The sequence below is a fragment of the Onychostruthus taczanowskii genome, unplaced genomic scaffold (genome assembly GCF_017590055.1).
Source record: "Onychostruthus taczanowskii isolate IOZ18803 unplaced genomic scaffold, ASM1759005v1 scaffold112, whole genome shotgun sequence".
NCBI classification, from domain to species: domain Eukaryota; kingdom Metazoa; phylum Chordata; class Aves; order Passeriformes; family Passeridae; genus Onychostruthus; species Onychostruthus taczanowskii.
Window position 1 is genome coordinate 1,791,878 of NW_024497852.1, and position 21,152 is coordinate 1,813,029.

Genomic DNA, 21,152 nt, shown 5'->3' on the forward strand with positions numbered 1-21,152 from the left:
ATTTTGTATCAATTTTTATTTCATAACTCTGATCTGGAATTTTAATCAAAATATATAATTGGAGTATATAGCTGTGTATAGCTGTCAGCCAGGGTTTTAGAGACAGCAAGGAAAAATTTTTAAGAACCTTAAACTCAAGTCTTAGGAACTGGCTTACAGCAGAACGATATCACTAGAAAGTACTAGAAAACTAACCCAGAAAAACAAAAAACTAGGCAAAACAAAAATTATCCATGTCATAAGCTCAATAGCTATGTAATTGTATTACAATTATATGACGATGTTAGATACCTTACGCCAAATTGCACTGTGACACACAAAGCACAAGTTTCACCAAGTCCCGGGAAATGCCACACAAGTACAAAGAGCAGGTAATAACCTACAATATGTTGTTTCAGTGAGGGGTTTTAACTCAAATCCTGCGGAACAACTGGATTAATTCCCAACTCGCTCCAATAATCAGCAAATCGCGGGTCGGTAAGAATCCCCATTTCTTGACCCCGATGCATGCTGGGGCTTGCAGTCGGGGCGCTGGCTGTCGGCGGCTGCAAACCTGCTTGTGATTGGCTGGCGGCGCCGAATCGCTGCTCGGAGCCAATGAGTGGGCGGGAAATTGGGGAGTCCCGGAGTCCAGGACCCGGCTGCGTACCGCCCGCTCTAGCCCGGCCCAGAGAAGCCTCCGGTGCCTCGGGCTGGGCGGACTCGGCGGCGTTCTCCCGACCCTGCTCCGCCCCTGCCGCCCGTCCTGCGCCGTTCAGCGCTGGCCCGGCCCGGCCCGTCCCGTCCCGGATGGCCGCGATCTCTCGGGCACCCGCGGGCCGAGGGCAGGTGAGGCACCGGCGCACTATCTCGGTCTGTACCTAGGCAGCCTCGGAGCGGGCCCGTGTTTGCGCCTTGTGTGAGGAGGGATCTGTAGTAGCCCCTTCCTATAGCTCCCTACAGAAGGGTGGAGCCAGGTAGCGACCAGCTCTGCTCCTGGGAACCCGCGACAGGACGAGGGGACAATCTTAAGCTGTGGCGGGGTGGTTTAGGTTGGACATCAGAAAGGATGTCTTCGCAGAAAGAGTGGTCGGGCATTGGAAGGGGCTGCCCGTGGAGTCACCGTCCCTGGAGATGTTTAAGGAAAGTCTGGACGTGGCACTCAGTGCTTTGGTCTGGTTAACAACGTGGGGATCAGTCGCAAGTTGGACTCGATGATGTCGGGTCTTTCCTAAGGCCAGTAACTGTGTGATTCTTGGCAGGGCCGCAGCCATGTACCCCGCAGGACCGGCACCCGTGGTGACTTAACGGTGGTGGACAGAGAGCTGGAGAATGCTGGAAGAACTCTGTCCCGCCATGGCCGGTTCCTGAAGCTGTGCGATGGAAGCGCTGGTGGGACGCAGCGGAGCCAGCGGCCGGGAAGCGCCGTGTGGGCAGGGAGCAGCCGCGCAGCCCCGAGCGCTGCGGGCAGCGCCGCCCACACGCGGCTAAACGCAGTCCTGAATAAAGTGGCGCAACTAGAAAGCAAAATCATGGGTCAAAAAAAGCACCTGGAACTGCAGAACACCGACTCTGGCCTGAAGCCTTTGGCTGAGGGGTGCGCCTCCTCCGCCTCTGGGCATGAAGGTAGTGCCAAGGGCAAGAGGTACTGGAAGAATTATGGTACCACCAGTGGGAATGGGACCTGCAGGGATGCCTGTTCTGGGGAAGAGGAGAGCATGCAAAGCCCTGAAAGGAGTGTTATGGTTAAACAACAGCTTGATCTGGATAGTGATGAAGAGGAAATGAGAGAATTGATGGAGAGCTCTTTGGGGTTTTCCAGTGGAAGTGGGAATCAGAAGGTTCTGGTAAGTGATGCTCAGTAAAGCAGAAAGGTACATACAAACTTTGCTGGATCATGTATTTTTATTAATGCTTTCATATGATTCATATGATAATTGGTAGATTGCTTTTTATTTAGATAACACTAGCAACTAAATTTTAAATTTGCATTTGTGTCTTGCTCATAATAGGATTCAGGTTCACATCTTAAAATTGCTCTATTTACCCACAATGATTTGTTCTCCCTTTAGCAATCTATGTATAACAATGAAGTAACACATAAATCTCTTTTTCGTGCTCTTCAAAAAGAGTAAGACTCCAGTTCTATCAGGAAAGGCTCCTCCACCTCGTAAGGAAGTTTCATCGGCAGAGTTATCTAAAGCATCTTCTTCTCACAACAAAGACTCAGAAAAAAGTGTGTTTGGTAGAGTTAATTCACCAGCACCACCCACCAGCAGAAACCTGTCAGGACATCCCACATCTTCCATGAAAGACAACACTGTAAAGAGTGCTCTGCCTGAAGCAGGCTACACCAAGCAAAGCCAAGAATCCATTGAAAGTGTCAGAAGTGAAATAAAGTCATTAGATGAATTATTTTCTGAAGGAGCTGATGCAGAAGATCCATCCAGCAGCAGTTTGAAATGTAAGTTTTCTAAAATATTGTCTCAGTAGACTCAGTATCAATTGTACTGATGATCTCCTGATAAATTCTCTTAATAAACATGGGCAAATAGTCATTTTGAAAGGATTCATCAGTGACATTTTACACAAACCAAGGCCTGATCAAAGTAATTATCTTTATCTGGTTTTTTTTTTTTTTTTCCCTAGTGTAATAGGTTTGTATTTTTCTTAGCTTTTGACTTAATGGGTTCATATTAATGATGCTGACCTGGGTGACATTATGATGTCAAAACAATTAGAATATTAAAGTAGTTTTCCTGTATCAGTGGCACAATGTACCAGTGGGTCAGAGTGAGAACAGCTGGAAATGAGGGGCAGCAAAAATCTCTTGATTTTCAGGAACATCAGCTGATCAAAGGAGGAAATTTTAGGAGTTTCTATGAAGTTAAAGAATCAGTGACTCATTGCTATTACTTTTTAGTAGTTATCTAGGAAGATAGTACTGATTTTTTTTCCACACTTTACTCACTTACAGGAAAGTATACTGTAATTTTCATCAAATTCTCATGTAGGTGTCATTTGTTTGCAGACTTTGGACTGAATATCATGAGCCTTGATGATTTGGCACCAGATACTACCAGTAAGGCAGCAGAATTAAAACAGAAAGTAAGTAGAAATTCCCCACTAGCACATATTCCCAGTCTGCTTTTGGTGGAGTGTGGAAGTTCTAAAATAAATACTTTTACAGGGAGAAGACATTCAGTTTACTCAAGAATCAAACAAGTATGTGAAAAAAGATACATTGCTGGTGGAAGAGGACCAGGCCACTGTAAAAATGACCAGTGCAGTAACTGCCGTGAGTGATTCTTCTATAGAAGAAGTTGAAAAATGTGTCTCCGAAGCTGAAATCTCTGAACATTTAAGTGGAGTTTCCTCAGATTTCCCTCCACACAAACGGGATTATCTTAATCAGAATGAGAGTACTCTTAATTCAGAATATTCTGAAGACTTTGAAAGGTCTCTGTCTGCAGCAGACAGGGAATCTGTAGAGGGACATGCGGAGAGCTGCAGGTGTTCTGGAGCACACCCATCTTCAGGGTCATCCCCGCTGGTCGCCCCAGAGCAGCCCCGGGGGCACCAAGTGAGCGTCAGGGAAACTGCAGTCCAGACAGCAGAGCCTCCCTTCACCTACTGCTGGGCAAAGGGTGAGTTCACCACTTACTGCCCTACTCAGGCAAGTTTTACACTTTCATATATGCCCACGCAGTCAGCCTTAAGAGACTTCTTTGTAGATGTGACAGCCTGGTCAGAGAACAAGAAAGCTAGGTAAGTTTTCCCAGAATTGGCCTGGGAGACTTTAGGGAGCTGGAGATAAACAATGATAACTGATTATCAAAAACAACCTACAGGTGTTGCTTTTCTTACTGTCTGTTTTCTTGTTATTCTCAAAGATTGTTTATGAAAGAACATCTTGTTAATTAGGCAGTCGGGTGAAATGTGTTAACTAAATAACCAATCAAGTCCACCTGTATTGGAACAGTGAATAAAAAGGAGCAGTCTGGCATAAATGAGCACCATATATCACTCAACCTTCTGATGACTTTCTATAATTTCTTACTAAACAGTAACACTTCTTCACTTCAGTGACAGCTTCCTCTCACTAGTGCTAAATAAAAATTTTTCTAAAGCCCAGTGCTTTAATCTGCTGTCTACAGGAAAGACTAGGATTGAATATCATAATAAGGAATGTTTTTTGCTTAAAAACACTCCCCATAGGACCTGAGGCTGGATGAGCAAGTGTTAGTGACAGAACTCACAATAGCACAAGTAGTACTCTCATATGAAATTCAATATTTTGGTATCTTTACTACTTAAAAAATAGCATTATTAGTGCTGGTATTAGTAGTGTTACTCAAGTGATTGCTCATTCATAGAATTCTTTTGCATTGTACTTCTCTCGGGAAAGCATTATAGCCCCCCAGAAGGATCAGATATGAGCTTTCACATTCTGAGAGATAGCTCCCTGCCTACATCTCTTTACTAAAAGGAAAAAGTGCTGAGAGCCACCATTCCTTGCCACACTCGAGGAGAAAGGAGAAACTTGAGCGTGCTTGAAAACAGAAGCATTGAGTACAAAAGTCTTCTATTTTGACTCTGCCTAGGGTTAGAAAAGGTGCCTTCTGCAATGGTGTTGTGAGCCTAAGAGTAAAGAAACTGTGGAAATTGTATAACTATGTCAACATATTTTTGGCTGACAGAATTCTGCTGTTAGGCTGTAGTGTGGTTTTAGGGCAGCTGCTGGCCCGAGAAACTGCAGAAGAACCAAGCAGTGGCACTGAACCTTTCCCTCTCCCCAGCCAGTAATTGTGATGCTATCCTCTGCACAGCAAACCCCGCTGCAGTGCTCGCCCCACCTGTCGGAACCACCTGCATTGATCCAGTGCCAATTGCCAGTCACGTGATCAGCATGGACGCAGTAGAAGGTACCAAAACCACATTAATTCTTTTTCACTCTATTTTCTGCACCTGAGCCCAGCTTGGTTTGCTCAGCCCTTGCTGCCAGCCGTGCCTCAGCGCAGTGCACCCCGTCCCTTCCTTGCAGCCCTGACCGCGTACAGCCCCTCGGTTCTCGTCTTGCACGCCGTGTGCAAGCAGCACCTGATGCTGACCCAGCAGTTTGTCGAGAACGTTCGCCACCTTCACACAGCCCTCGTGGAGTCATTAGAGCACGAGAAGTTTCACTACCATACCCTGGAAGAGGCTAAAGAGGTATTTATGACAAACTAGAGACTGAGCATGTATTCCTTTCCAAACACTTGTGGTATTTACAGCAAACCTAGTTTCTCTGCATATAAATAATTACTAAGTTTAAGAGAAAAAAAAGACTGAAGTCCTGCAGGAGGCCATAGTTTTTAAAGATTAAGGTTTCTGCTGTAGCATTTAGCTGTCCTCAAATGAGTAGGAATCATTCAGATGCTGCAACAGAAGGGTCACTTTCTGTTGCTAGTACAGAAACCTGCAGGTATCTTGACACAAAGATTAGCTGTAATATTTAATAAATAATAATCTACATAATGAAGACATTAGCTTATTAACTTTTTTTCTTTTTGCAGTACATCAAGAATCACAAATCCCCACCTCTAACCATTGAGCAAGCGCTTGAAGAAATTCGGAGAGAGCCCAGGAGAAATAACTGCTGGGACAGTTATTGAACTTCAAGTGACATTTATATTCACAGGTCTAAGGCTGAAACAATAAACCTTTTCAAGTTGCACAGATAAAAGATTATAAACTGTATTGGAAGAATTCATACAAACTGCTATGTTAGTATAAATTAGTTAGTACAAGTTGCTCATTATTGTATATAATTTACTTTTCTATACCTGAATGTTTTTGGTACACAATACAGGGATACACAGGAACCTTCAGTCAGACTATGTCAGCAAAAGAGACATCAAGATGTGACACTTCCATCTAATGGGACTCTGATAAGTCATCACAGTTCATACATTTGTCCAGTGAATTGTGAGATCTGTGATCTCATCTATGATGGTGGTAGAAGTGAAAGTCTGTACTACAGCCCAAGAACACAACCACAGCAGAAAATTACCATATCCTGACTTCAGTGCCATTACCCAAACAACGTTTCTGTATAATCAGCCTTGTCAGACTACAACAAACCCAAACACACGCTTGGGTGTGTTTATTAAGATAAATTCAAAACAAGGAAGGCTAATACTCCAGGTACATGAAATCTCAGCTGCATTTTTATTTTAAAAAAATTGTTTATTGGAAGGCAAAACAACAACATTCACAAGTTGGTAACACACAGGTGTTGTATGCTGATTCACAGACAGGTACAGTTTCACAACTACAGCAGATCTAGAACAAACTGATATTCCACCATATTAACTAAATGGTTTTATGAGGGTTTTTGCTCTACAAACAAACAACTGGAAAAGGGAACCGCCACGCAGACCTGGGGAGTGGAAGTGCAGTGTAAGGGCCTAACAGTTGTAGCTGGTGGTCTCTGGAAACAGTTACAAAAGGTTTGTTTCTTTTTTCATTTAGATTACAGCAACTTTCCAAGATCATCTCATTGATAGAAATGTGTAGAGCAGAGAAAATGGATTCTCTTCTATTGAACTAATTAGCTTTTATTAAAGGGTATATACAAAAATATAAAAAGCTCAAAGACTGTGTTCCATTACAAAGCATTGCCCATCCCTCAGAACGCTGGGAAAGCTACCAGAGAACTGACCCTTGTGTCCTGCCCCGAGTGGTGGCTGCAGCAGCTGCTGGGCGGGGCCTGGAGCTGAGTGGAAGGTTCTAAAAGCTGGCACAGTGCTCAGAGGTCACCTGCACTGGAACTAGATGCTTCATTCCCCATTTAGACATTAGGATACACTGCTCAGCATCAGTCTGACTTGATCCCAAGGCAGCACCCCTCCACTTCAAATAGAATTAACCTTTTGAGAGAAATAAATATACATTATGGAACTAGAGAACATACAACCATATCACATAATGTCTATTCCACAGGAATGAATGAGGCACAGTCCTGCACCAGGAACAGCTTGACTGTAAAATGGGGAACTAATTAGAAAGTTTTGCAAGATAAATGGGAATTTTTAAACTTGCTCGACATGTCATAGTAACAACTGGCTTTCTTTAAGCACTAATTGACATGTATTGAAGTACATGTCATAGCTTTCCATTTTTCACCATAGTTTTTAAAGTAATTCATTTGTCACTTCATCCAGACTTTAATCAGGATTTCTAAAAGTTTAATGTTTTGCAGAAGATGCAAGACATCTTTCTTCAGAGAGTCTTACTTGGGTGGTGAAGGGTCTTGTGTTTCATGCTTTACTGAAACAATAGGGAGAAGAGTTCTTACACATTCTGCAGTTACCTAAGCTGTCTGAAGTGTTTGGTGGAATGAGGGTTCTGTTAATAAGGAATTTTTCCTTATGGGCTTTATTTGAACCCATTTGATTGCACAGATCTGAAGGCAGAAGTGACATTTCATTGAGCATGCCAGCTTTTTCCTTCTAGCTGTTGGCAAGTGCCAATGTTCAGTGCATCACAGACTCTCTGCAAAAATCTATCATTTGGGTAATTGTCTTTTTCTGAACCCTTCCTGCACTACAGGGAATTTATTACCATTTCTGGCTTTGGCAGAATGTGATAATAATGGTAGGAAACTGAATAGGGCAGGAGTAAACAGTAAGTGTGGCCTAACTTGGTTCCAGCCACAAGGACCTCCCTGCTGTGGCAGCTGTCCCTTGTGTGGCATAGCTCCCCCTCCACTAACTCTGTGACTGTTCCAAGTTTTTGTGGGGCAACATTCAAAGATGCAGGTTCTCAGTACTGCAGCCAGGAAGTGACTTACACAAAACACAAAACACACTTACTAATTAACATTTCGGAAATTAAAACACAACACAATGCTTAAAAAGGAAAACCTGCTGGGTTAATCAGAGTACACATCCACTTACCTGTTGTTTTACTGTATTGGTTACATTAGAAAAAATTAAGAGCTACTGCTATTTTGATTTGGGTTTACAAAAATAATTTTCAAGTCCACAGAGGTTTCTAAATTGCTGAGAAACATTCACTTACATTCATCCCTGGCCTTCATGCGTGCGATAAATGAGTAACTTTTATTTCTTCTGTAGTTTTCATAAGGGTCGTCCAATGCAACTCCCACTCCTTTGTACTGATCCCATTTGTCTCGGATATCACCTCCTTTAATTGGATCTTGAATTCCTTGTTCCTTGGCTCCCAATCCACCGGATCCACTCCATCCTGCAGCAAGGACACAACATTGCAATCCTCTCACTGTTTTTTTATGACTACAATTGTGAAGACAAACATGGACATTTTGGAAACAACCAAAGACAGCATCACTTTGATAAAGCAGGATGGGAACAGACAACCTGAAACAACACATGAACTGTCCCATTTATTTCACAAGCATTAATATGCAGAGATTCTAGGAGCTGACAGCAGCAGTATTCCTAAAAACTGTTAGGAGGATAAGAAGAAAGGCACTGCAAGTCCAATCTGTCCACTCTGCTGACCTGCACTGTTGGGAGAATCAATACTTCAGGTAGGGTCAGTTCCATCTGATGCCAAACTCATCCCTGTCTTCTGTATCTTTCTCAGAAAAGCAACTATCATTGCTCCATATACTTACACCTCTGAATATTCTTATGCTGACCTTGGAATGCGAAGGAATAATTCCGTATGAACATGCATTAATTAATTACGTTTAAGACTTTGGTGTCTAATTTTGTTTCCTGGCTTGTGTAAGATTCTAGAACAGCATCTTACCCATTTTCACTAGCATTTGATGGCCTTTATTTTCTTCTCCAAGTCTCGATTCTGGTATAGGAGGCCCAGAACTGGAACCCAAACCAGCAGAAGAACTAAGAAAGTAAGAACAAATTAACAACCAGTGATACTATTCTGACACAAAAACCAGTTCTATTCTGTTAAGCATTAACATCCAACACAATTCTATCCACTCTACTAAGCTATTCTTTACTACAGCCATCAGATTATGCAGTTATTGAGGTGCCAGAAACACATCACCTGCTTCTCAGCACAAGGGAAATCAAACACTGTGCTCTTCCCAACGGAGCACACAGAGAATTACTCCTGCTCCCAAGGAAGGCATACACAGACTTCACAGTTTTGCAGTTTTCACTTCTGCATGCAGTTTTGTTAAAATAAAAAGCCACCACAATAGAGTAATATTCTCTCTACAAGCCCATACAGCAGATAAATTGTTTCTAGATCTGCCCTCCATCATCTTTTCTGCTCTTTGATGAAATGCTAATTATCCCCTGGTAAGGAGGCAGTGCCCCTGCAGGCGCTCTGTTCAAACAGCCCAGGTAGGTACAAGGAGACAGGACCAAAGCAGAGCTTACGGAGGAGTGGGGCTGCGAGAGCGGGACCGGCGCCGCCTTCCTGGGGAGTATGATTTGGACCGAGACCGTGACCGAGACCGCGATCGGCTGTGAGAGGAGCGGGACCTGCTCCGGCTTCTGAAAGGGAGAGCACACAAGTTACCAGAGCAGCCCCCGTGGATCCTTGGATCAGCCTCCAGGGTTGGGGTTTTCCCACTCCCCCAGTTCCCAAGGTTCAGCCCCCCGTGCCCTACCTGGACTGTGAGCGAGAATAGGATCGCGATCGAGAGCAAGAGCGAGAGCGTGACCTCGAGTAGGAGCCAGATGATTTTGAAGATCGTGAGTGAGACCGAGAAGATGAACGACCTCGGCTTTTAGACCGACTGCGAGACCGAGAGGGCCCACTGCACAAATGAGCAGAAAAACTCCAGTCAGATTCCATGGAGAAGCACCAGAAACACAAAACTACTCCTGATCAAATTCAAATTACACACAAGCATTACTTCTGCAGTGAAAGTGAAAGCTTGAGTGTGAAAAACTGTTTCACAGAATCACAAAGCAGTTTGGGTTGGAAGGGACCTTAAAACTCATCCAGTTCCAACCCCTGCCATTGGGCAGGGACACCCTCCTCAAGACCAGGCTGCTCCAAGCCCTGTTGAACCTGGCCTTGGGCACTTTCCTGGATGGGGCACCCACAGCTGCTCTGGGCAACCTGTGCTGTGTCCATTTTCTGCAGATTAGACAGAAATTCCAGCACACTGAAACTCATTGTTCCATCAGCATATTGGTGAACAGACTTTCCCTCTGCATTTAGCCCAAGCACCTTCCAGATGAACAGCACAGAGCAGAAGGCGGCACACAGGAACTCTCACCTATTTCTCTTCTCCTGACCTTTCCTCCGCCTTGCTCTCATTTTAGCTCTGAAGAATTCGTACAGTCCGTTCTGCTCCCATCCTTCACTGCAACAAATCAACCACACAGAACCCACACGTGTAAATTCCACTTCAGTTGTGACCTTAAGGATTTTCACAGGATTTTGTACAGAACAAAGGGTCTGGGAAAAACTGTCTCACAAATCTCAGTATAAGATCAAACAGCAAGTGCAGCTGCAATACAACTAGGAGAACCAAGACACAGGCAAAAGAGAGGAAAGCACTTTGTGATTTGAGGCACTTTCTTAGAGCATTTTCCTTACCATTTTATTGGCTACACCTACTCTTACCTGTTTCTAGGCCTGTCATGAGATGGTGGACTATAAAATGCCTCAACTGCAGCCAGAAGTCTCTCACTGGGGGGCATTGGAGGTGGAAGACGTATATCTTTAGGATCTAAAGGTTTATACTCGTGATCTTCAAGCTGCCAGAAACAAAACAAATTACACATTGTGTCATGTGTCACGGGGTGGCTACCTGAAGAGTTAAACACAGATTTAGCTGTGTAGAGATCCCAAATTTCAATACTGGATAAAAAATGATCTGGAAATAAGGATTTTGCAGACGAACCAATGTTCCTTGTGCTATCACTATTGTGAGTTCTCTGAGAAAAGCCTGCACTGCACAGGTTGAAGAATTAAGTGGGTCACCAGGTAGATGAAATGCAGATCTCATCCACCTTTGTGCTAATGTGTCTGGATGGAAGCCTGGCACAAACTGGTGCATAACACAGAGAGATGGAAGAGGCTTATTTGTTTATCTCAAATACAGAATACATAAATATAAATATCTCTGAAGATGCTGATACAGGTATGTTTCCTGTTCTCTATCCTTCTTCATATATATAACATTGATACTGTAAAACATCTTCAAGAGAATTCTGATTATGAAGAACTAGTACAGTGGCCCCATCAGATCTGTGAGGTGTCTCTGGCCACTGGAAATCACTGGGGATTTCCATTTCCTACAAAGAGGGGTCAGACTTTCAAGTATAAATTACTCTTTCACCCTGTGAGTTCAACCAGCTTCCTCTAGCACACAACACACGAGAATTCTCACAGTTTTCACTACCTAGTCCCCCAAACTACTCCTGTTCTTATACCCTACATAACTGGTTGTGGGATGGAAGGATTTGAAATCATACACATCGATGTTGAACTGTCCCTAATAACAACAACAACGGGTTTTGGATCTTTTAATCCCACCAGTGTCATGGTTTGAATCAGTCCCATAGCAAGCACTTACTTTGACAAGTGGAGCCATCAGGCCAGCAGGAAGATCGAAGTAGGGAACATTTGGCACTAGGCTGGGATCATCATGGTTCATGTGAGGGGGCCCTTGGCGCCGCATGTGAGGGGGCTGCCCGTTAAATCCATGTGGGGGAGGCCCAAAATCAGGGTGCTGTGGCCCTCCCCAGGGAGGATGCTCGCTGATACCAGGATGAGGCAATCTGTGACCAGGATGATGATGAGGAGGTCCAATTTCTGCAGAGCGGGAGGGTTAAAATGTTTTATTTAGCTATCAAAGAAAGAAGGCAATCAGAGATGTACTTCAATTACTGCATTTATCCTAAAACCCAATCTCAGCAGATCCAGCGAAGCACAAGAGCTGAAGGACGAGAGGCTGGCTACAGGTCCACACTCAAGAACACCCTGCAGTGCATTTACCTCCCTGGCCACAGCAACCACTCTCTAGACAACAGAATAGTTCAGCCCCAAGCCACTGCTTCCTTTGGGACATACTGTGGTCAAAAGGACCACAACAAAGACACATGCAAGAACAAAATGTTTCAGATGCACCAGGGCAGCTACTGGTGGGATTTATTTCTGAAGCTAAGTACACAATCATGGCTCAGCTTGGACCTGTTAAATCAACATATAAGAAGAAATACATATGACAGCAATTAACTTGCATCAGTGAGTGACAAGAAATTACTTTTGGAAAAAAATAAATTTGCAGAAGAGATAGAGATAATAATTCTGTTAAAATAGGGAAGTGAGTGACACTCATCCAGCCACTGATGGACAAACACCATGAATGCCAGGAGACCCTGCTGAACTCTCTGCAGTCTACAGAGAAAAATGCAAGACTGAAAATCAACATCATTTGCAAGAGGATTAACAGTTTTTCCAGAAAAAGCCATTACAGCCACTTCCCAATCTTCAGCTGGTACTATTTGACTCATTGTCATCAGGACTCAAACAAAGTCTGTATTGTCATTGCTTCACTGCTTTCCTAATTTTAACCATCTGGTTTAGTAGATCACTTCCTCCAAAAACTTTGCATGAAGCAACAGGTATTTTAAATCACCATTCATCATTACAATCCAAAACTGAGCATCTCATTCGGAGCATAAACCTAAACTCCCTTAGACAAGAGGGGACTCTCCCTTTCTCCCTACTCACTAGCACATTTCTTAAAAAAAAAAAAAACCACCCAAACAATAAAACCCTAGGCGAAAAAAAAGGGACAATCTCTACTACAGAAGTTAAACTCAATTCTTAATATATAAACTCAAATCCATTGGTTTTTAACCATTTTTGGACTTGGAAAATTGAGAAACTTTTAGGATTAACATAGCAACTTCTACACAGAAACATAATCTATTTTCTAAATGACTTGTCACACAGAAGCAGGGTGATCTTTGGCCGTTACACTGACAAGGATCATTCCAGAGTAACAGTAACTGTTGCAGGAGAAATGGAAACTACCTCTGGCCAGGCAAGCTGCACCAGATTACACTCCCACACATTCCCACGTTCCAACAAGAGAACAAACCCAATGAGGAAGAAGAACTGGAGGTAGGGATCGTTTCACCACACACTACCAAGCCACACAACATTAAATGCAGAAAACTAGAGAGCCTGGCAGTCAAAATAAAAAGAAAGAACAAATGAGTGTACGAACTGGAACAAATCCTTTCAGCCTTCCTCTTAACTTCCTCCATCTACACAGGTCATAGACCTCATAAACCCTCACCTACAGGCTGATCAGCAGGTGATTAAATTTACAAGAAAATGCTGCTTCTCACCTTTGAACCTACTACTTTTAAAGCGAAGTAGTCACAAAAGAGGTGCCTGTAGAGATGCTGACTTGAATTTGGACTACAATTTCTACAATTATTTGTTAGGGAAGACTCAAAAAGCAAGGAAGCATCCAACTCTGCATGTGTTTCCTACTGAGTTCTTAGCAGTTCTTAGCTTCCCAAACTCCCAAATGAAGCATTTCTTAGGAAAATCACAACAGTCCATCAAGGATAAACTGTCAACCCAAATCACTAAATAATTTTGTAATGGCAATCAGCATTACAACATAAGAAAACCTGGCCTGGTACACACTTTACCTTGAGGAAAATCCCCCTGGGGGTAATCAAAACGATGAGGATAAGGAGGCCTTTCAAAGGGATGGCGAGGTGGAAAATCATCCTGCATGAAGCGAGGTGGAAAGCGGTTGAAATTATGCGGATGCGGGGGCTGGTTGAATTGGGGATGTTGCTGATGTGGAGGAAATGGGCCTCTGAAGTGAGGTGGCCGCTGCATTCGAAATGGAGGTTCCCTCTGACCCCCACCCCATGGAGGCTGTTCATGCTGGTTGTTCCACGGTGCTTCAAACTGGTTGTTCCATGAAGGATCAGGCTGGTTGTTCCAAGGTGTCTCTCGCTGATTGTTCCAGCCTTGATCTCTCTGTTCGTTCCACATTCCTTCATGGTTGTTATTCCAGGGAGGACAGTGAGGTGGTCCCTGGAGGTGAAGTACAGAAGCCTGGTTATTAGGTTACAAGAATGAAGAACAGAATAAAATACCTTCTTAAGGAAATACAGCCCATGCACAAGTGAGAGACCATTTCAAATATAAGTCTGAATGACTGCAACTTCAGAAAAAAAGATGGAAAAAGACCAAACTGTTACTGAACCAAACAGCTCTTGTTCATAGGAATAGTGTAATGGTTGACAAACTGAAATAGGATTAACATTTTGCCTTTAACTGCACTCAGAATGACAAAGCTTGGCATTGAAATCTGGATTTCTAACTTTCACAGCTTCTATCTTTCTAGCTTTTCACTGCACTTCCACAATCAAAGTGGTCACTCCCAACCTCCACAACCAAGACAGACATTCTAAACCTCCACATCAGTTTTTAGAACAGTTTCTTACCTGTTGTTGACCCCACGGCGCAACAGGGTGAGGTTGGTCAAACCAGGGTGGTTTATTTGGGGGAATCTGATCATGAGATCCAGGCCCACGTGGTGCCCCTGAGGCAGGATCCTGCACTCCAGACCCAGTTGTGTCATACTCTGTAGAACCAGCCAGAGGCAACTGAGATTTACCATCATCTGGAACAATTCAGAGACTATTGTCAGCATCAAAGTCACTTGCAGTTAATAAAACATCAGCACACCAGGCTCCAGATTAATTCTTTCTGAAGAAATCTAATTACTGGGAGACAGGATTTCTGATCCATTTAACACTCATCTCTTTTGTTCTTTTTATACTCATGCATCAGCCTGCACCTGCTGCAAGGCTCTGAACTGATTCAAGCTTTTGCCTGAACCAAACCAGCAGTGCATTGTGCCTCATTATTAAAAAAAGAGGGGAAAAAAAAAAAGTCATAACATTGTCACCCAGTGATTTTTGCACAGGTCCCAGGCCAGCTCAGTACCTGCTTGTGTGACTGGAACAGATGGTGGAGCTGAGGCTGGGGCTGCTGTGGGGGCTTGAGGTGGGGGTGTTGATTTCACCTCGTTCTCCAGTGGGGGTATTTGGATCTGCTGCTGCTGCTGCTGCTGCTGTGTTAAACTGTTCACAAACTCCTCGTGTTGAGTTTTCAGGTTCTGAATCTGCTGTTGGAAAGCCACTTGCACAGGCTGGACAACCGTTGCGTATTCAGTGATCAAATTTGCCTGATAAAAGAAATGAAGAAGAACAAGTGAACACTGAAACTGTAATACCTACCTTATCCAGTTGTTCTGAATTCCCTGTATTGCCCTTCATCCTCTCCCCCAAAAAACACCTGAGAATGCAGGATAACGGTGACAGAACCATCCAGTCCCATTACGAAGCTTTGTGGAGATTTCCAAAATATTCTCTGCAGCCTGAAACCCACCATCTTTAGTACTGTCTTTCCAATACAGCTCAAATCAACAGCATTCATTATTAATAATAAAAAGGAAAAGTTCCTGCTGTCACTACAATTTTTATATTCAATGTATCCAATTTCAAGCCATGTTTGCTTGTTTCCTTTTAACCAAATACTCCCTGCTATGCAAGACACTGTCAAATATGTACAGTCTGTATCCTGTATCCAGGGCCATATCAGCAGCTGGATTATTCAATGTTTGAAATAACAAGGTTATATTTTACATTATTTTTTGTAATCCCTTGTAAGCAACTTCAAGGGAGCGGAGGGGAGACAAAAACTAACATTATCCTTTGAAAAGAAAAATAATTTTCAAAATATTTGCATAAATAAGAAAACTGGTATTTTTGTGGCTAACCTGGTACTGGCCAAGTCCAAGAGCTGGGCTTTGTAACTGCTGAATAATGGACTCATCAAAGTACCCATTTTTCTCCCATAGCTGAAGAAGCTGCATGAATAAGAGTGAAAAGGTTTTAGAAATTATGAACAATCAAAGAAAAACTGAGGCACAGCATTTTTGTGTCTTCAGCTTTTCATAAGACCTAGGATTTTTCTATTTATTTTTGAATGACTAAAGATTCAGATGCATTCATCATTGCAATAACTCTTAAATAAAGCCTAAGGACTTTCAAGTTCTATTTTAAATGTGTACTAGAGCACCTTCTAAAACAGACTTTATAAAGACAATCAGACTAGAAAAATCTCAGTCACCTTCTGGTACCTGCCTATTTGTGAATTTACATAGCACCAACCCAACAAAGCAAAAGTCACAGTGAAACCAAAACCAGATACTCACTCTGGCAATTTTCTGTTGCTTATCCTCCTCCACTGCTAGAAAACTGGTACAATAAATAGGCACAACCACCTTCTGTAAAGCAGCTAGAAGATCTCGTGCTTGCTTCCTCTGGCTTCAAGAAAGGAATGGGAAGAGTTATCTTTTTCCCTATAACACTAAGTGCATTGGAATATATTCAATTCATCTCAACTTCTGCTATACTAAAAGTAGTAGAATCATGAAATAGAGTTCTCTCCCTAAAGACTTTATTGTAAAATCCTGTCTGGAGGAAAAATACACGAAGTAGGTAAAACAGTTTTACCTATATTTGATTACTAAAGCACTAAATCAAATCTACGGACATCTAAGGACAGCTGCTAAAAACAATTAATACGTTAAAATATGAAGTGACTAGTCAAACCAAAACTGTATCTAGGAGAGAAACTTCATCAAATTAATCAAAATAGCAAACGGAAACCCAGAACTGAATTCTTACCAGTGATGCAAAACATCATTGATTAAGTAGATGAGGTGCAGGCGCAGCTCAAAGTGAGCTCCTTCCGCGGTTATCCGGTTCCGCAGGTGCCCGGCCATCAGCTCACAGTGTGCAGGAGACTTGGCATTACTAAACATCCAGTTCTTGCCAGCCTTAGAAAAGCAAATTTTAAAATATTTTAAGTCAGTCTAATGTGTTCCCACGATATAGGCTTCCGATAGTTCTGAAATAACTGCAGGAAGGGGAGTTTTCAGGTAACAGCTTTCATCTGACCTGCCACACAACATAAAGCTGTTGTTAACGTACAGAGAATCTCAAATTCAAACGAACCCACAGTGCCACCAAATCCCTGTGCAGATTCACATCACTTACTGAGATTGCATCTTTTGTGCAAGTGTCAATTATTGGCTGCAACAAGTTGTCAAATTCGTTCATATCTAACTGGGTTTCCTCCAAAACCTTTTGCATTTGTTGCTCGATTGCAAGGGCTACTGCTGATGTGACTTGTTCCTGATAAAAAAAAAAAACCAAAAAAATAGAAGGAAAAAAAAAAAAAAAGAGAAAGAATTACATTATAGCAAAAATTATTTTAAAGAATGAAGCTGCTGTATCCTTATCCTCTTGGACCTAAGTGGCAATCTCAAGGATCAAAATCTTTTACAAGCACTGTGACCTCATGACAATGTTTCAATTCTTTGGTTCTGAAAAGACTCATATTTTTCTGGAGAAGTCCAGTTTACTTCTACTTCTCAAATCTATCATGTAATAAAAAATAATTGCAAGAAGCTCTTAAAGGTAAGGAAGATAACCAAGGCACAAGGAACTCTTCAATTTGGTTTTCAGCAGCTTTAACAGTTGAATGTCTCCTGCAAAAATCAGCTAGTTGATAGCACAGTTTCCCTCCAATCTAAGTTGGAATACTACAAACTGGAACATCTTGCAGATTCCAGCAATCTGCAGCATCAAACCGAGGTTAAAGCAGTCACAATCTATTCCGCTCTAAAACTAACAAGATTTTTCAAGGTTTTAATCACAGATCACTCATCCCATAATAATATAACCCATATGCAATCATAACGCAACGTACACATCAGATACATCCACTCTAGGGGAACGATGGCATTTGCCACACAACAAAAATAAGGAAAGCAACATCCCTTCTCCTCACCTCCAGCTCCGCTCAGCAGCAAACAATCCTCTCCTCCTTTACTCCTAATTCCTACAGCCACTGACAGGCCAGGATACACCAGATGAGTGCTCATCTCAAACCAACCTGTCTCATAGCGAGGAGATGCTGCTCCTGCTGCTGCAGGTTCCACTGACTCTGCTGGATGAGCTCCTCCACAGACGGGGTGCCCTGAGGGGCCGGGATGGGTGCAGCCGGCGGGAGCGATGGCTGTGGCAGGGGTTGGATCTGTGCGGAAGCCTCGATATCTTGGCTTTGCTTGCACAACACTATCAGACAGAGTAAATTTTGAAAGTAAACCTCCCAGAGAAACCTGCTACCACCAGCCCACGGGTGAAAATGGCACTGGTTCCAAATAGACCCTCATTCTGAGGGGGTGAGAGTGGTCTCCAGAGCTGCTTGGACAATGCTCTGACACTTGGTGGGATTCCTGGGGTGTCCTGCATCGATGATCCTGATGGGTCCCTTCCAACTCAGCATATTCTATGATTCTACAGTTAACGCAAAATCACAGGTGGATGGTGCCAAAGAGGAGAGTCAGCAACTCCCTGTGCACTTCCAGAGGGACAACTCGAGGACAAGCCGAGCTGCGTCTCACCTCGCTGCCCGTCCCTGCGGCTCCCCCCTGCCCGCCTCCAAACCCACAACCGGAGCCGTGAGGAGCCGTGGGCAGCGCTGAGCCAACTACTGGGAACCCCGAGCGCAGAAAGAGGCTGCAAACCGGTCCCGGCGAAGCAGGATGAGAGCACAAGAGACAAAAGTGTCTCCGCCGGCCGACCCCGAGACCCCGCGGCCGGCGAGGGAAGGAGCCCCGAGCCGGCCCTGCCCGAGCCGCAGGCCCCACTCACGCTGCTGCTGCTCCAGGGCCAGCTTGTACTTGTAGTAGCCGTAGAAGTCGCCCCCGAAGAGGAAGGAGAATTTGGGGTTCTCCTTCTGCTTCTCCATCGTCATCTTCTCGAACTCGGGCCCGTTCCGCGCCACAAACTGCGCCAGCTTGTCGATGACATTCCGCAGCTCCTGGTCTGTGGGGAAGCAGCGCCGTCATTCCCCGCTCTCCCCCCATTCCCGCGGTCGCCCCCCGTTCCCCCCGAAGCTCCCAATCGCCCCTCACCCTCGGGCGGCAGCGGCATCTCCATGGCCGCGGCTCCCCGGCCCGCTGGGCCGCGCCGCACTGCCCGCGGAACAGCTGCGACACCAGCGCGGCCGCGCTTTACGGCCACGTCGCTGTGGAGACGGCGCGCGGCGCCGGTGACGCGGGGTCGCATGGCGCGGTCGGGGCGGCGTTGGGGGAGGGAATGACAAAAATTAAATAACGAGGAAACCGCTAAATGTGGGAGTTTGGCCTTTTTTTTCATTTTGTTGAGGTAGGCATTGAAGGTACTTGAGATGGTATTTTGTGTTCAGGCTTAAATGTTTTGGTTTGTTTTTTTTTTTTTTTTCATTTCTGTAAGAGTCTCCCAAGTAGTGAGTTCTATAGTATTCTACTAATGAGTTATAAAATGGCAAATTATTTTTCTCCACAAGGTCTTTTAAGGTTAAACTATCTAATTAGGAAATGACATTTAAATTGTTTTTATTTTTAACTCAATAACTAATCACTCAAACTCCTCCATTTTCTGTCTAATTACAAAATACTACCGGAACTCATGAAGGATTAGTTTCTGCCTTAAAACTTTTATTTTGCTCTCTCTCTTTCTCTCTATATATATTACTGTATTCTAAAACCCTAATCTCTAAGTTTTCTACCCTGTGATGTTACGTGCTTCTAATTAAACTACACACCTGTAATCTCAGTGCTGTCAATCAATTTTGGAAGCTTTTTCTACGGCCTTAGGTTAAATGAAGTATTCAACTTTGAGTAACAGCACAGGCAGAATGTTACTCTTAAAGTAATTGACCTGCCTCAGGTCCAATGCTTGTATTATGAATTATTTTAAAAGGTGACAGAAACAGAGTTGAACAACACCTCCACGTTTAATACAGTTAATTCTTTTTTCTTTTTTTTTTTTTTTTTTTTTTGTGTGTTCCATTGGAATGTTAAGTTTTGACCTCTCAAAAGGGTTCCAGTGCAATTAAAGTCAGTGAAATAAACCTGGGACATTATATACAGAATATAGTCTCAGTGTTCTCAGATGAGCATATAAAATTGATGGGAGGCTGTTTTGCATTACTCACTCTGAAAATGAGATTATATTTCATTTCTCAAGTGTGATGTGAAGAGATGCTTAGGTGCCTTAACAGCATGCTTCAACCACACCACAGATTAAACCAGCAGAAAATAACTCAGTATTACAGAATTTTTCAGAGGCTGATAAAGGATCAAGAAGACTTCTGTACTTGATAACCTGTTCTCTTTGTGCTCGGTGCTGAGAGTTACCTGTGGGGTGGTCAGGGATTTTTGTAAGTAAATACTTTTGTCATATACACAGATAAAGGCATCTTGTATGCTTTTAGACCATATATATATATACATACATACATATATATATATATATGGTAATATATAATGTCATATCTCTGATAAGATATATTATAATTGAGTTCTTGGTCATAAAAGCCAGAGATAAAATTAACACAATGTCATTTAGCATTGGTTCAGCTTGGAGGACAATCCAGACCACTTAAACTACATACAGAGTAGGTGAAGGAATGCCAGCAGATAGAGCACCCGAGATGGAGGAGATGATTGGAGTGGCTTTGGCTGGACTTTTCCTCTGACATAGCCACGGGCGAAGCCAGTTTCTTCCGTTAATGCAGAGACTGCACCTTGGGAGAGGCGGTTGGCCAGACGCCAAGAATGATAAGGCCGCGAGGAGAAGCAGGAGGAACAGAGACTGAGGGGGAGGGTGTGTTGGAACTCTAGGCCTTCAGCGAAGGATCTCTGTTCCTGAGCCCCAGGCCCCAGGGGAGAGGAGAGGCGGGGAGAGGCGTCCCAAATGGTGAGACTTCTTGGAACTGGGTGAAAAGCATTCTTAAAAAGAACCCAAGGAGTAGTTTGGGTCCATGGACAGTGGTGAGAGCACTGGACATGGAAGGAAGATGGTCACCATGGCAGATTTCTCTTCGAGCAGCTGCTGTGTGTGACATGGAAGCACAGAAGTTCTACTGTGTTTCCTGGAGAGGCCCATGGTGCAAGAGGGAGGCTCCTCTCTCCTGGTGGACTGGGGGGGGGGCTTGGTTGAAAGGAGGGTATTGGAGTGAGAATTAATATGTTAGAGGGGATTTGAATGTTAGAGGAGTGGGGGGAGGAGGAGGAGAGTTTTGTAAAAGTGTTCCATTGTAGATTGTTGTGT

At 43.6% G+C, this 21,152-nt stretch overlaps 2 protein-coding genes and 1 long non-coding RNA gene across 5 annotated transcripts; 2 read left to right on the plus strand and 1 right to left on the minus strand.

The window, feature by feature from the left end:
* The first annotated feature begins 650 nt into the window (after nucleotides 1-650).
* On the plus strand, nucleotides 651-5,699 carry CUNH19orf44 (chromosome unknown C19orf44 homolog). 2 transcript variants are annotated; one of them, XM_041426198.1, is made up of 8 exons: nucleotides 651-828; nucleotides 1,242-1,826; nucleotides 2,110-2,443; nucleotides 3,011-3,087; nucleotides 3,170-3,626; nucleotides 4,779-4,904; nucleotides 5,024-5,190; nucleotides 5,535-5,699. In XM_041426198.1, the coding sequence occupies exons 1-8, from the start codon at nucleotides 790-792 to the stop codon at nucleotides 5,631-5,633; spliced, it is 1,884 nt and encodes a 627-aa protein (XP_041282132.1). In that variant the 5' UTR covers nucleotides 651-789; the 3' UTR covers nucleotides 5,634-5,699. The 2 variants fall into 2 exon arrangements, with proteins under 2 accessions (XP_041282132.1, XP_041282140.1); XM_041426206.1 differs by having other exon boundaries at nucleotides 4,809-4,904.
* Nucleotides 5,700-6,166: 467 nt separating this feature from the next.
* Nucleotides 6,167-19,115, minus strand: LOC121347457 (calcium homeostasis endoplasmic reticulum protein). 2 transcript variants are annotated; one of them, XM_041426128.1, is made up of 18 exons: nucleotides 18,971-19,115; nucleotides 18,708-18,881; nucleotides 17,947-18,128; nucleotides 17,046-17,183; nucleotides 16,674-16,825; nucleotides 16,199-16,310; nucleotides 15,761-15,850; nucleotides 14,926-15,166; nucleotides 14,421-14,599; nucleotides 13,611-14,007; nucleotides 11,513-11,751; nucleotides 10,558-10,691; nucleotides 10,208-10,294; nucleotides 9,590-9,739; nucleotides 9,357-9,473; nucleotides 8,758-8,852; nucleotides 8,044-8,229; nucleotides 6,167-6,890 (listed from the first exon to the last, which is right to left on the minus strand). In XM_041426128.1, exons 1-18 carry the CDS (start codon nucleotides 18,993-18,995, stop codon nucleotides 6,886-6,888), a joined length of 2,703 nt encoding a protein of 900 aa, XP_041282062.1. In that variant the 5' UTR covers nucleotides 18,996-19,115; the 3' UTR covers nucleotides 6,167-6,885. The 2 variants fall into 2 exon arrangements, with proteins under 2 accessions (XP_041282062.1, XP_041282052.1); XM_041426118.1 differs by lacking the exon at nucleotides 6,167-6,890 and having other exon boundaries at nucleotides 8,036-8,229.
* LOC121347507 lies at nucleotides 19,114-21,062 on the plus strand. The gene is made up of 3 exons (XR_005954240.1): nucleotides 19,114-19,223; nucleotides 20,155-20,259; nucleotides 20,448-21,062. It is a non-coding gene; the product is annotated as an uncharacterized LOC121347507 (long non-coding RNA).
* Nucleotides 21,063-21,152: the final 90 nt, after the last annotated feature.